The sequence below is a fragment of the Caloenas nicobarica genome, chromosome 3 (genome assembly GCF_036013445.1).
Source record: "Caloenas nicobarica isolate bCalNic1 chromosome 3, bCalNic1.hap1, whole genome shotgun sequence".
NCBI classification, from domain to species: domain Eukaryota; kingdom Metazoa; phylum Chordata; class Aves; order Columbiformes; family Columbidae; genus Caloenas; species Caloenas nicobarica.
The window spans coordinates 56,352,060-56,367,735 of NC_088247.1; the positions used below are offsets into that span (position 1 = coordinate 56,352,060).

Sequence of the window (15,676 nt, forward strand, 5' to 3'; positions counted from 1 at the left end):
CAGTTTCTCACAGCAGAGAGCAGCATCTTGCCTCTGTGCAAGGCTGCAGCTACAGCTGCTATCTTTTAGTTTTATTAACCTGAAGCGTTACGCCCTCACTATTTTTCTTGGTGTCAAGCACTTTTTGAAGAAAGTGTGTTTGTTCTGTAGGAAAAGAAAAAGATTGTATCAGCAGTTGTTTATTTACAAAATTGTGGTCAAAGTTACATTTATTTAAGCAATACTTACTGGTGTCAGTTTACATTAGAAGAAGCATATACAGTATCTTTCACTCTGTAAACTACCACTTCCATTCAATAACATATGAAACTGCAAATGTTATCGTCCCCAGAAGGCAAAATGAGTCTAAGCTAATAAAAGAATTTTTAGCTTGATGGATAATTTATGTTTGAAGCCTCTTTTCATGCACTATATAGCAGGATATTTTAAAAAGCCCCAAACCTACATTCCTAAGAATAAAATTTGCAGTTAACTAGCCGAAAGGAAAAGGATTTAGTAATTCATATACTTCACCATATTCTCCGAAGAAGTATTTTTCCCTTGTCTACGCTACAGCAGCAGAAATTTTTAAAAATTTATCTTTTTCATTTAAGTACTTTTAGAAAGCTCCTGATTCTCAATACAATCTGAAATAGTTTCAGAAGGTTTTATATTTTGCTTATCATTGTTCTTTAAAAAAAGGTGTTTGCAAATTTGAAAAAAGCGTACATAGAGCCACATTCAGGAAGATTTCTGTGCACTCAAAAGGAATGTAAGCATTTCGGTAATGACAGAAAGTAAAGAATAATTTTGTCATTCTCCAGAATGTTTATCTTTACTAATACAGATATGCAATTAAAATTTTAAATCACTTTTTTTCTCCAGCAAAATAGATAGTTCAACACTGCGCATCCCACTCTCGATAGCTTGTATTAGATCATTCATTTCTTAACATAATTTTGAAGACCAATCATTTTATGTCTGCTTGCTAAAGAAGGTTGATCACTAAGGAACAATTTCTGGTAAACTGTTTGGCATAAACTATATTACTTCATTCTCAGGTGACTGCATGTTCCTTTTGGCACTTAACAAAACCTCTTCGCTTCTGAAAAACTGTATGGAAAAAATATATTCTGATTACAGCCTGTTCTGAATTACTCATATTTTATCTGAAATGTTCTTTTTAAACTCCCTTATTGGCTATGATGGTAAAAGAAATTTTAAAAAAATACTTAATTTTTCCCTCTCACATCTTCATGACTGCAGAATACGTGCCAACTTTGTGCACTAAGGACCACTCCTATTGTTTTAGAGGTGCATTCCATGCCCCTGAAAGTCAAGATTTAAATTCTTGCTCCACTATAGCTGCTATTCTTCTATCATGTTCACATATAACGATAATATTTTGGCTTGACTACTGTCACGTGAAGTGAGATTTAAGCAGTCAGCAATCAGTTTCCCTCATCTGAAACCTAACCTGTCTGTCACTTTATTGATTCTCTCTGAATTCAGTTTGCTGTAATCCATCATTAGGGGCACTGGGGCAAATCCCACTGGTTATCACTTATTGTTTATTAATTTAAAAAAAAAATAACTGTATTTATGTTTTTGGCCTGAGATATACATGTGATCAGGTGTCTAAGTGGCTTTAATGTTAATAAAAATGCATGTATATCCCTTTGTTTTAGTACATTTACAGAGCATGCAGGCAGTACTGGGCACAAAGTGGGCGTTTTTCATTTACAGTGGCCTCTTGACTGCTTCCTCCACTACTGCAGGAGAGCTAGGGATTAGTGACAATCAGAAACACTAGAAGGAGGCAATTTTTTTTTTTCTGCAGGGGTTGATATCTCAAATTGGGATGACCCATTTTCCTCTGCAGCCACAGCCAGAAAACTGGTGGAAAGATGCATAGCTAAGCAGGCTATTCTGCAGCACATCGGTTATTTCGTGAATAAGCATAACCTGAAGGAAATCAGTGAAGAGATAGGAATAATACTGTTGCAGTATTCTGGGGTTTCTTTCTGACTGAAGAAAAAGTCAATTAAGAAAAAACCTGGTCCCTGTGGAAGGTGAAAGCTAATGTCTCTTCTAGTGAGGCTAAAATGTGTTGCTATCCTTCATGTGAAAAATAAAGCATAGAAAAACCATCAGGGTCAGGCCTTCTTGTGGTCAACACCTCTGAACTACCCTCCCTGATAATTTAAAAGTTGGCAGTTGAGTAATATGTATCCATCTATTAATCTTTGTTTGAGTTCTTTATTGGTGGCCACTAGCATTAAAGAAATTACTAGACCAGTTTTCAGTAAAGATTGCAGGGAATGTCATTAAGTTTTGCCCTTTCGTTTCTCCTCTGTTTGTAAGACACTTGCATAAAATATATTTTTGGAAGGTAGACAACAGGTTCTTTTCAGAATATCATTTAAGTTTGGGAAAGCTTCTCAGAGACAGTGGTCTTTTTGGCAGGTCTGGGTTAGCTGATCAGGGTAGAGGCACTGGAACATCCTTCTGGCTTGGATGTGCTTGTGGAAAGCACGACATCTGCAGAAGATAACATTGTTCCTTCTGGAATTTGGAGAAGGAAATATGACTGGCATTAAATGGGTGTAGTAGACTCAGGAGCAAAATGCAAAAATGTAAAAATCTAAAAAAGTAATGAGAAAAGTTACACAAACACAGACAAAGTCTGTATCTGAAGTAATTCTTTTTGGTGTTATTTATTCATCTTTATGGATTTCATTGGAAACACCTAAAATAAATAATTTTCTTTTACGGAATTAAATAAATTATTGAACATATATATCAATGTCATCCTGCATTAAATTACTTAAAAAGCAGTAAGACTGATACACCTTTAGTTGATGGCATGTCAAGTGCATGAGGAGTATCTCTGAAGGTAAAAGCAACGGCAGAGCTGTGCTTTATATGCCTTTACTTTTTTCATGAATGCAATCCCAACAGTTACAACAGGGAGACAGTGTCTGGCCTGTGGAACTCAACTGACTTTAGGCAGGCTCTTCACAGCTTGGTATACAGAGGGCTGACATACAGGATGTCCTGAAAAACAAAACTGAAGCATAAAATCAGCAAACAGTCTGAATTTCAAACTTAATTTATGGTGTTTTGCATTTCCTGTTTTTCACTATTCAACACCCGGCCTGAAAACAGATAGAAATAGGGCTAATTAAAAAAAAAAAATTAATTTAATTTAATTTAATTTAATTTAATTTAAAAAATAATTGATCCTAGAGACATCTTTCTTCTCCTCATGAAAATAAAAGGTGAATGCCAAACACACCTTTGAGCTTCCAGTATTTACTACTACAATTAACTTATTGCCATTATACTAATAGTGACAGTCACAAGAGAAAAGTTTCTTGTTAAAATTGCCATTTCCACCTTCTTTTTCAAACAAGAGATTTACTTACATTTCACAGAGGAGAGGAAGACATACAATTTGCTCCTTTGTAGTCTTTTTTTTCCTGTTTCTCTACAAAAGTATTCAACCACACCTGAATTATCATATATACAACAGAAAGAATATACAGATGTAACAGGAGAGTCAGTCTGTGAACTCCAACCACTATGATCAAACCTATCAACTACATTATAGAAGAGTTTACTTTTGCTGAATTGTTATGTTCTGGTTTAGAGATATCTTTTCATCACTGAAGACAACATCAAAAGATTTTAGGCTTTGACATTCACATCCAGGATAAATTTCAAAGTCTTTCATCAACCACTGAAACTGGATTAGCACCAGAAAGCATTTAACAGTCTCTATCTGACTAGAGAAGAAAACGAGCGACCTTTGGCTTAGCAAGAATCTATAAAATGTAATTATTAATTTCAAGATATCACACATTTAAAATGGAACTCTTCAGCATTTTTGGGAAGGCTGACTCTAAAATTACGAACTGATGAAGAGTCTGACTGAAGACAATGTCAAAATCCAGAAATAAAATAATTAAACTAATAGTTACAAAGGACAGGCTGGGTGAGACAATTTAACAAGTTAAGACTGCTTTTCAATTTAAGTTCCAAAAATTACCCTTGTTTCAACTTACAGTTTATTAGTGGAGTGGATAAAATTAGTCTTTAAATTAATCTCTTTCCTTGCAGAAATGGAGAACAAAATGTTTACTGGTTTGCAGTTCAGCAGTGATGGCCCCAAGATTGGCCTCTTTTTAGTCACTGAAATGTATGGAACTGTTTTCAAGAAACCCACACAATCTGGAAGCAAAACTGACAAAATAACGTAACTGAAACTGCCTTTACTCAAAAACATCACAAAGGTTGTTTGTTTTCTTGAAGAAGACAGACCTGGATGGTGGCATTTTAATTGCTGAATTTTTCTAGCTCTTATCGTCGGTATCAGATGATGTATTTAGTTCTAAAACACAGTTCAGTATTGCTGGAAAACTGGGAAGATTCTGTGCAGCAGCTGAAGCCATGAAACACATCCAGTTCACAAAATGAACTAATGTATGCTTAAAAACTGCAATAGTTAAAAAGCGAAAAACATGAAATTCTTGAAATACAATTTGAAAAGACAGTAACTGCTTGTAGAAAATGGATGCAAAACTCCTGCAGCTCTTGAACAGGCAAAACATGAAAACGTGCCTATAAGGCACAGAATTGTCTTTTTTTATAAAGCTGCGTGAGCATGACAAAATTAACAATTTCAGCTTTTCCAGAATTCATTTAAAATACATTTAGCATTATTCTTTTAGCTGTTTAAAATATATTTCATAGTAGCATTTTACCAGAACCTTACAGATTCTATCAGAGGGACAGAAAAATGTCATGTTCAAATCAGAAACATAATGTGAGTTTGCAGGTTTCTATGATTTTCTAATGTAACCATTAATCCATGTGTTAATATAAATAAAATCACTTAAACATTAGGGATTTTTAGGAAATTTAGTCATTTAGTTAACTTATAAAATCAGTTTTTCCATAGCAATGCATAATGTACAGCAATATACTTTTTTCTTGTCCTACAATATTCCTGTGTTAAAATTAAACTATTCAAAAATCATATACACAGCAATATTTACTGATAAAAAAATAAAATATATATTAAAGGAGAAATTTTAGCTATTGAAATTCAAGTTTGTTCAGTAAATCAGAACATATAATTTAACATTTTTACATCGAACCTCTGTTATCAATTGCTTGCAGTAACTAATGTCATAAATTTTTCAAAACATAAGAAAAAAGGAAATCTGATAAATGAGTAGATTTGAGACAGCACTTTAAACTATTATTTTCTGTGGCTAAAACCAAATACTAGTCTAGCAGGAATATAAAACTAAGAGAACCGACAAAAGTTTAAAAGTATTAGACTTAATAGTAGATTTTATTATTCAGTCATTGTCTATATAGCAAGCACATGACTAAAGATATAGTTAGTCTCAATATCTGTCATTTTATGCAGATCACTGCATGGTTTCAAATTTGTTGATGCGTTTTAATAGTTTTAGACCTGTAGTAGAGGTACTTTTGCAACTGATAGTTCGTAAAAAGCTTGCCCACACCAGTTCCCCATAGACAGTGTGAGACTGCAAGGCCCAATTCTCAGTTGCAGTAAGGTCCAATGGAGCTACTGATTTACCCCAGCTTGGAATCTGTTGTCATGCTGAATTATTGTTGTTCCCAATGCAAGTTTCTATGTGCATATTATGAGCATTACAGTATATGACTCCATGTAGCTCCTGAGTCACAGCCATTTAGTTAACTGAAAAAACAAATGTTTACTTCTAGCAGTGCTGCTGAGCTATTAACTGTGATTACTATTAAACTGCAGAAAAAAACCCTATGATTTTGTGTGCTCATTCGTTCACAGAAAAAAATGTTAAGACCCTGATTCTAAGATCTGCATCGCTGTTGACAGTTAATGGCAAGTGACTGTCAAGGCTGAAAGAACAAAGCATGATTTTCAAATATCTGACAGAGTATGAAGAACTGGCAGATCTTAAATTCTCTCCTGCTGTCAGACATCATACTGCTGCTATTTGGACTATGTTTTGTGCATATAGCAAAATAAACTAAAATACCAAAGCATACACATTTAAGAGCATACTTCAATAAAACTGATTTGTATCTGGCTGCTGACAATTTTGAATATATTAAGCCAATATATTTATCTTTTTGATTTAACATTTAAATTTGCAAACATCTCATAGGCCAAAGAAAACAAAAAACTTAATAAATATGCTGAAAAACTCCATACCTCAGTATGAAATCCTGACCCCTTCTCCAACTAAGTACACACAGTCCAAATACACTGAGAATGCCAAGCTACAGGGGCCCCTCTGTGGGGAAACCTGTATTTCAGTCAGCAGCATCCGTCAGCTGAAACAGAAGTGTAGGGACAGATGCTAGAGAAAGGATGACACTTTAAAGTGGCGGCTTATTTCAGAATGAGTGTGTGTTTCTGTGTACAATTAAGTCAATGCCACACTTGTACTAATGCTGTACTTTATCCAGATTTATGTGCAGAACAGAACTATCACTCTAGGCTCATTTTAGTGTTGGTTTGTGGTGCTAATTAGGCTCCTGGTCCTGCAGTCCACCCAGACTAGGCCATTTGGTGTCACATCTCCCCGCAGGGTCACACAAGGCAATGAAGGAGGGAAGCAGAGTGTTGTACCACTCTCTCAACCTCTGCAGCAAATACATTCTATCACACCTGGGAGAGGATTGCCAACCTAAAATCCACAACTGTTGGCCTGAAGCTTGTTTAGGCAGGACCGTGCTGGTGCCGGTGCCGGTGCCTGTGACTGGCGCCACGTCCCCTCCATTCTGGGAAACCTCTGCCTGTGGCAGCGGCCGCATGCAAAGTCTAAGTAAAGGCGGTCAGGAACCCGCCACGTCCATTTTCTTTCTTGTGGATTAAAAAAAAAGCCTGGGTGGAGGTTTGGGTAACTTGTTAAAGCCAGAGCTAAACCAGCGTTTCAGTCAGCTTACAAGGGAAGCAGTTTGACACACCGTTGCTTGCGAGGGGAGCGACTGTCACCGTGTCCACCCGGGGCCCGGTTACAAATTCGGCACCAGCTCGGGCAGCTCTTCTCACCCCACGTCCCCAACCCACGCGGTGGGACCGTGACTTTTAAGCCGGCAACCGCTGTCGTTGAGACGGGACAGCCTCCCCCTGAAGGCAGCGACTGGGGGCGAGGGCCGGGCCCGGCGCGCCCGCGGGGCTCGGGAGAGCGGCGGGGCTGGGACCGCTGCTGGCGGTGCGCGGGGAGGTAGGACGGCGCCTCTTGCTCTCTCAGCTTTCCCCGCAGCGGCCCGGCCGCTCGGGGCCAGAGGCGCCGGACGCCTCTCCCGCAACGACTGCGATCTCTTGCGGTTTCCAGGGAAACGCCTCGGCGCCGCCGCCGCGGCCGGCGGGCGGGGCGGGGCCGGGGGCGGGGCGGGGCGCGGAGCGCTGCTCGCCCCTGCGCGCTGCTCGGGGGCGGTGCCGCCCGCGGCCGTTGGGAAGTGCGTCACGGCGGGCGCGCGGCTGCGCCAGGGCGGCGGATTCGAACGGCGGAGGGCGGTTGGGCGGGAGCCGTTGGGTCCGTTCGCGGCGGCCTCAGCGGAAGGAGGAGGAAGAGGAGGATGAAGCGCACGGCGCCTCGCAGCACGTTGCGGAAAATAATCAAGAAGCACAAGCCTCAGTTACGCCTGGCGGCGAACGCCGACCTGCTGGTGAGGAAGGAGAGGGGCGGGCGCCGGGTGTGCGGCCTGGAGGTGGGTGCGGGCCGCTCCGCCCCTCGGCGCTGGCCCCGGAGTCTCCCGCCTGCCTTCCGCGGGTGCAGGCGGGGGGCAGCGCCTGCCCCAAGCCGCCGACTGCGGTCCCCAGCAACTCGGGCAGCGCGGTGAGCTGGAGGGGCTGCATCCTCCAGCACCACGATGCTCCCCTGGGGAGCCTGGGCTCGTAGCGCGGGGAGGGAGCAGTTGTGCTGTTGGCAATCGCGGTCGCCTGCAGCTATCCCGATTCCCTGGGGGCAGGTGTCCCTAAATTGGGACATTTAGTCTCGAAATGTTTTATTGCTTAAAATATATGAACGGGTGGATTGTGCGAACTGGAGCACTTTGGAGTTTCCGGTTGTAATGGGATGTCAGGTTACTTCTAATGTTTCTGCATGCAGAAAGGAGGCAAAGCTTGTGAGGAGATCAGCAATTGATTAGACCAATAAAATACTAGTAAGTAGTGAATGCAGCTTTCTGCTTTGCTGGTGGCTGCTGTTTTGTGAGTTTCTGACAGTGAGTTTGGGGCTTTAGGGACAGGCTGATGCATAAATATTGTGTTGCTACATGTGCACACTGCTGTTCAAATACTTTGATGTAGATAGACTGAGGAACAGGAATTTGGATGATGTGGCTGATGTTGTTTATGTAGAGCAATTTGAGTAGACCGATATCAATAACTGAATTGTGATTAAGAAGTTGCGAAGATGTTAAGGCATCTTGAATGATTATACTTTTGTAGAAGGCCATCTAAGTAATTTCTCACTATAACTAAGGAATGACAAGTCTTGTTAGTAATCTAATGACAGTAAGGTGTTGGGATCATGTTCATGGTTTAAAAACACCTTCCATAAAGGTGTATGGATAACAGATCCTATTAAACAAGTTTCAGAAAGCTGAGCCCAACAAGGCCGGATTCCTTCTGACCTGTTGTAAGGGATTTGTGGCACAGAAAGGGTTTGTCTCACCAAGAAATTACTTGACTACAACAAGGAAACCTGACCTCGAGAGAGCTTGTGGTAGCTGCCATATTGAAAAAAAAATATATTTATATCTGTGTATAAAAAAATATTCTTTGAAGTGAATGAATAGGCTTAACTTGCTTGACTGTCATGCCGTCTTATTTTCATATGCATGTGATTCTCAGAGCCTTAATGCATACTGTTTATTAGTGTGGTCCCTGACCTGAATTATATGTCCGTGTTTCATATGTGTATAAAAGTTGTGTCTTTAAGTGTCTTGAAGGTTGGTATCTGGATATATGAAGCTAAATGTAAATATACAAAACTTAAAAACATAATGAGATTAATATAAATGAATATCATAATTACATGAGAGGATTTAGATTTGAATAGAGACAGTACATATTTTTCTGATTGGTCTAATAAAAATGTGATCTCTTCCTACTGCTTTTGCTGTCTTTGGAGTATTTTATGGACTAAGGACCTGGCCTCTTGCTACTCGTGCTCATGCCAACTCAAAACTTACTCAGCGGAATGCGGTAGTCAACTAATCAAACTTACACAATCACTAATACAATTTTTTATAATTGTTAGTAACAGTTGGTCTGTGTTTCTATGGTCATGTTCATTTAGCTTTGAGGCAGTGTAGCTGTCCAAAAAGGAATAAGCGGGACAGCCCTCCAAATCTTGACTATTGGTTCCCATCTCTTCCTTGCCCTAGCAGTAGTGTTCAGACAATCAATGAATTGACTGAAACTAGTGAGGAACTAGTGAGTGGACTACCTTAAAATATGGCTATACAGATATTCATTACAACACAAAGGATGAGATGAGAATGAATTTTAATAATGTGGAAGTTTAGATTATCTCTTCTGGTGATGCCAAATTAAATGGCCTATAGTGTTAGAAGGCTTGGCTTTTTTTAACAGCAGTGTGCAGGGGTAGTGATTGTCCATTATATTCTTCAAGTAGGTGTGTGGCTAACAGCTCTTTAGCTTTTTATTTCAATGAGTATATAATCAACACAGCTGGAGTTTTTCTTTAATAAAAAAGAGAGGGAGTTTAGTCCTGTAGTTAGACAAGTAACAAGTTTTGAGAGTATTTTTTTAGTGTCTCTTATTCCCTACAAACCTTTTAAGATTTATTAGATTGCACACTTTAGAAATTTATATAGTAGCTATCTTAACAAGAGGAAACTGTGTACATTTTGAGCACAGTGCTTGTGTCTTCTGCAGGCAAATATAAGAATTGGCTAGTTCCGTTTCTGGCCTATCTTCCTGGAAGGTCCATGCTTTATGTTTCATTTTGCCAGTCCAGTGAGGAGGTCTGCCTGCTTGGCTTATAATCAGGTTGATTTCATTTTCCTGACCTTCAGTGATTATTTTTCCTCGATAAACCAATGTCTTCTTACAGGATCGTTTCTACAATTTTGAAAAACATAAGAATTCAGACAATTTTGTTAAATACCCAAATGGAGTTTCGTCTTCACTTTTCAGATTCTTTTGATCATATCTCTTTTTGAAATTTGAAAATTTGTCAGAACCTGTTTCATAGCATCTTTCTCTGTGCACAGTCTAGTGAACAAATTTCATCGAAGTTTCTCAAGAAGCTGTTTTTTTGAAGGAGTGCGATAATACCTTTCAGTGAAGAGATAGGAGTAGTGTTTAATGTTTTTCCAATGCTCTTAAAATTCAGTTATGTCCCTTTTTGAAAAGAAGTAAAGATTATAGTACTGAAGCTCAGATATTAACCCCCTACTGGTCTGAGAACAAAAAGCAGCAAACTTTGTTCTAGCTTGAAATTACAGAAGAAAAGCAGGAATCCAGTTTTATGCTAGAAGCTCAGGTTTGTATTTACATTGCAGAAAAAACTTGAAGTATTGCATTGAATGCCCCCTTTTTTCTTTGTTATTGGCATAGAATGATGAATAAGTATACACTGAAGGCAAAATACCAGTCTAAAGAATTGTTCTGAAGTTAAGGCAGCAAAACAAAATTATGGAGCTTGTCTCTACTGTTCATTAGTCGTGTTGAACAGGTGTGTGGAAGTTGCTCTGCAAGCAGTGTCATGAGTTTTTATATACATCCTTTAAATTTTACAACCTATCGATTATAGGAAATAATCATCCTTTTGTGTAAGATGGTTTTCACTAGTAGTTCAAAACTTCTTATTTTATGTAGAGGGACAATAATCTAATACATAATAAAGCAAAGTATTTAAACAAATGTGGTATCACTTAGGTACTTGTCAGTCACTGTCACCTTCATGGTATTCAGTCATTCTGCTTGTTATTAGCCTTTCTCAATTGCCTTGAATAATCTGGAATATTTATTAACGTGTGCTCTTTTGTGCAGCGTTCTGATTTTTAGTTATATGACACTGTTTAAATCTATAAGAGTTCAGAAGAAGTTTCTCAACATGTAGCAATTCACTTTGAAAACAGGAAAATAAAGGTACAATGATTCTGAGAGAAGATGTGGTTTTTAAAGGCAGTTTTAAAACTAACACTTTTAGGTATCTCAGCAGGAGGACTTCCGAGTATGGAGGATTTTGTTCTGCCTCCCGCTTCTCTCCCAGGTTGTTTTCAGAAATCTAACCTCCATGTTAAGTCTGATAATGAGAGTTCTAATGTTTAACACTATTTTAGTGCCACTGCTTGGTTCTGTTGAAGATTATTTCTGTGTAACTAAAGACTAATTTAAAAACGGCTTTCATATTTTGGTAAATAAATCTGTGAGAACATCTGATTTTTTTTGTGTAGTAGATACTTCCAAACAATGCCAAATATTTTATAAATTTATCTGTTGCACACTACCTTCATTTAGTTCAGGAGATTAAAAAAAACCCCTAAATTTCTTGTCATATGCACATTGAAGTGCCTGTCCTTTTAACAGATACTTTGTGCTGCAAACTCACTGGCAAAGTATTTCCTATAAACTCTAACTTGTAACCTTCCTTGTTATCTCTTTATAGGCTTTGCAGATTAGGTATGGCAGAATAAGTATATCACCTAATTAATATAAGTAAAATTTTCATGTATTTCAGTAATATTTTTCTGAGCTCTTGATTGAAAAAAGTATTTTTTTTACGCCTTACATAATAAAGCTAATATTGTTTGAAAGATGAATTTACAAAAGGTGCAATTACCAATTTTCAGATTGGACTACTAAAATAGTTCACGTAGTATCTGTGTAGTGCAAGAGGTTTGTATTATGGGTCCCCTATTACACAAGGGTGCTTTAGTTGGCAGTTTTTAGTACAAGTTGGAGCAATTCCTTGCCTGCTGAAATTTTTGCTACTTCTGTACTAGCAGAGCAGCATTCTGTATTGAGTAGAATACTGCCCTAACAGTTCTTTTTGCGTAAAAAGGTTAAGTAAGTGATGTGCTAGGAAAAAAATGGATGGAACCTCCTGACAGTGGACAATTTCTTGTTCTGGAGAAATTAATGTCAATGATCCTTTGCACTGGAAAGGGGCAGAAGTCCTTGAACTTGTCTGTGGTCCATTTGGTGATAAGGCAGGGCTGAATTTGCTGTTCATTAAAAGTCTGTCTGTTGTAGTCACTGGAAGCTGACTACATTTACAAATAAGCAAAAAGGCTCCTTATTCTCTGATATTTATATTTACATTTTATTATAAAAACATAAGAAAAATCAGATTTGATTTGTTAGATCTGTTGTTTGTATGAGCATTTCTAGGGTACTTTTATGATTTAATTACGCTAAATTGAAACTATATTTACAGGAGTCTTGCAGTAAGGAATGTCTTTGGAATTTATTAAGACTCGAACCAAGAGGTGCTTTGTTTTCCTGAGAACACCTTTCAGGAATTTGGAAGCAGTCTAATACGTGAATCCTCTATCTCAAACAATGAACCTCTAAAAAAAACAAACTGTGCGTAACAGTTTGAATCCTTCTTGATTTTTTTTTTTTTTCCTTCCTTCTTTTAAAGGTGCATTTGAATTTCTTACTGTTTCTCCATCGGCTGGCAGAAGAAGCCAGGACAAATGCTTTCGAGAACAAAAGTAAAATAATTAAAGTGGAGCACACTATAGCTGCAGCAAAGGTAATAAAGCATTTTTAATATTTTTCTTTTTTGTTTAAGGTAAAATATATAATGACAGCATACACAAAAGTTATGTGTGTTAGCAGTGATTTTTTTTTTTTTTTTTAATTTATAATCCAAAACCTGCAGAAATGTGTTGCTCCTTAGTCCATTGTTGGCTTCATTCACTTTTACCAAGACATCAAATTAACTCTTCTTGCCCTATTAAATATAGCCCTATTTTTCTTGGCTATTCCATGTTTAAATTCATAGTTTCAATATGTGGGTAAATCTACACAGTAGTCTACCAGCAAGCATCCTTGGGCTGAAAGCCCAGGGAACAGGAACAAATTCCAAAGTTGGAGGATCTTTATTTCAGATGGTACTATGTCAAGGAAGCCTGCTCTCCTAACTTCAGTAATAGAAATGAAGCTTTATGGAACAGGTGAGAAATAGTTCAGAGAGGTTTAAATATCTATCTTACACCTTCAGTTCTTACCTGCTTAGCCTGAAAGACATCTGGAGTGGATTCTTGCAGAATTGTGTGGATACTACTTGAACAAACAGATACTTTGTGGGGTGTTGTGTTCCCCAAGGAAAGAACTAAGGGAGAATTAAACTGTGGATTGCTATATGAGTAGTTCAGCGTAACAAAAATTGCTGTATAAATATCTGTGAAGGAGGAATCCTCTGCATTACAGAGAATAGTAAGCTTTGTGTACATGCAAAAGAAGGGAGAGAGGAAGGTGTTATTCAACTTTCTTTCTCTGGAAAGAATTAGAGTAGTGTCAAAGTATGAGTGAAATCCTTTTGTATTCCGTAGCTCATTTCACTCGCTACTATATGTCTGCTTTACCTACATTTCATGAAGGAACTCAGTCTCTTTAATCTGTTATCTGTTCAATCACCCGTTGTTGCTGGGCAAATTGGAAGAACAAAACTCAGTGTTATCTGATATTTGGGTCCTGTGGCTTCTGTTTATCTTCAGTATTTTTTTTTCCTATGGTGAAATGTTTAGTTTGATACTTTCTATTACTATAGTAACAGAAATATATACAGGATGTGTAGGGTAGCCAAGTGAATGTTACAGTTGGAATCTTATGCATTTGTAATTTCTTTTTAACTGCAATCTTAACATTATTTGAACATTTTTGTGCTCCATTTATTTTTTTTTTTAAGATGAGAAGAAAGGAAAATCTGCCTGTATATTAATAATGTTAACACTTAAATGGTCCCACTTGGGCTTTGAAGTTCATTTTTCAACTTAAACTCCAAACCAAAAAATGTCCTTCCAAGGGTCTGGGCACTCTTGATATAGAAGGAAATAAGGTATTACAAACAAAAATTGAGCATAGTAGCTGTATAATTGCAAATCTTTTTTTTCTTTTTGTCTAGGCCTAATGGGGTAAGAACTTCAAGGAATCTGCTGAGGGCTTGAGAGTGCTATTGCTGTTTCTTAGCACTTATTTTTAAAATAAGCCTTTTATTTTACAGAATTATTGGTTATGAGGGTTCTTGTTTAAAAAAAATACTTTCTAGTATGGCATTTATGCTTTTGCTTTATTTCTAACTTTTTCCTTAGACTTTTACCCTTGGTGGCTCTACTCTAGGAAACTGATTGTTTGGCTAGGTGAACCTTTGGTCTGAGTAGCCTAGTGTTTTGGATCTCTAACTGCTGCCTGGATTGTAGTGATAAAAGCAGTGATGAATATACTTTTTTCTTTTTTTGCAGGTTATTTTAAAGAAAAGCAGAGGCTAGAAAACAGACCACTGGAATTTCAAAACGTTTTTTCTGTATTTTCTTACTAATGTGAGATCCTGTGAGCCAACTTTTGCACTTCTGGAAGTATTTAGTTTCATTGTCTGTCTCCTGACTCTGAGTATCTTGCCGTTTCTGAAAAAAAATTTAAAAAAAAATCTTAATGTATATTTTCATCCACTTCATGTATAATTTTGATCTGCGTCACTTGTAACTTTGGTCTTTTGATATACCTTATTTCTTCAATAATAATGGAGGAATGCCTATACCATAGTCAGTCTTCAGGTATGACATGTCATTTCATGTCAGAAATGTCAAACTTTTAAAGGAGACCAGTAATAAAAGTGCAGGTTTCACTGAATTCATTATAGGTTATGCAGTTCAAAGCAGATTTACTAGCTAAACAAAATCTTGGCTTTTAAAACAATTGCTGTAGAAACTACTGTATTAAAGATCTTGGCTTCAATTTATTTATAAATGTCTTAATATTTTTAAAATACTTTGAAAAGCAGGCTAAAAGTTCTGCGTTCTGGGGAAAGAATGCATATTTTGTATTTCTAAGTCATGCTTTGAACTGTTAAGCTGGCCTATTGTTTGATGTGGTCCATGAGACAAGTTGGTGGTCTCTAACTCAGTTGGTGTGGACAGATGCACATTATGGAAGAGATCTGGCACAGTGGGTGTTTTTGAAGTTAGGTCCCTTACAAATAGTGAAGATAAGCTGGCATGAGTGCCAAGCTACTTTCTCTTTGCTTTTGAGTGTCATTCTAATGTGTCAGAAGTCTGGAAAAATACATTATGTAAAAATCTCTTTAAATTAAAATCGTATTCTCTTCTTAATCTGACATTTTTAAACAATTGCTGAACACTTTGCTTAATAAATCTTTTAATAAAGATATGGTTAAACCTCAAAGTTTGAGCTAATAATAAAGTTTTGTGGAACATGTGGTTGCTGATCCTTCATATGCCTAGTGAGCTGTCCTTAAAATAAAGAATGTTTAAAAGCATTGTGTATTGAGTAGTCGAATTTTGTTTAACATGTTACTGAGTATATTCTAGAAACTTGGAAAAAATAATTGCGTTTTATAAATATTTTTGTAGCCTAAGGAAACTGAAGAAATGCCAGAACTTTAAATTTCATATCGTGTCCACGTACTTCTTAAAATCCTGTACAACCTATGAAAAGTCATCC

General features: G+C 37.5%; 1 protein-coding gene across 1 annotated transcript; it reads left to right on the forward strand.

Moving 5' to 3' along the window:
• Nucleotides 1-7,493: 7,493 nt before the first annotated feature.
• CENPW (centromere protein W) lies at nucleotides 7,494-15,456 on the forward strand. The gene is made up of 3 exons (XM_065632330.1): nucleotides 7,494-7,677; nucleotides 12,633-12,746; nucleotides 14,458-15,456. The coding sequence occupies exons 1-3, from the start codon at nucleotides 7,588-7,590 to the stop codon at nucleotides 14,482-14,484; spliced, it is 231 nt and encodes a 76-aa protein (XP_065488402.1). The 5' UTR covers nucleotides 7,494-7,587; the 3' UTR covers nucleotides 14,485-15,456.
• Nucleotides 15,457-15,676: the final 220 nt, after the last annotated feature.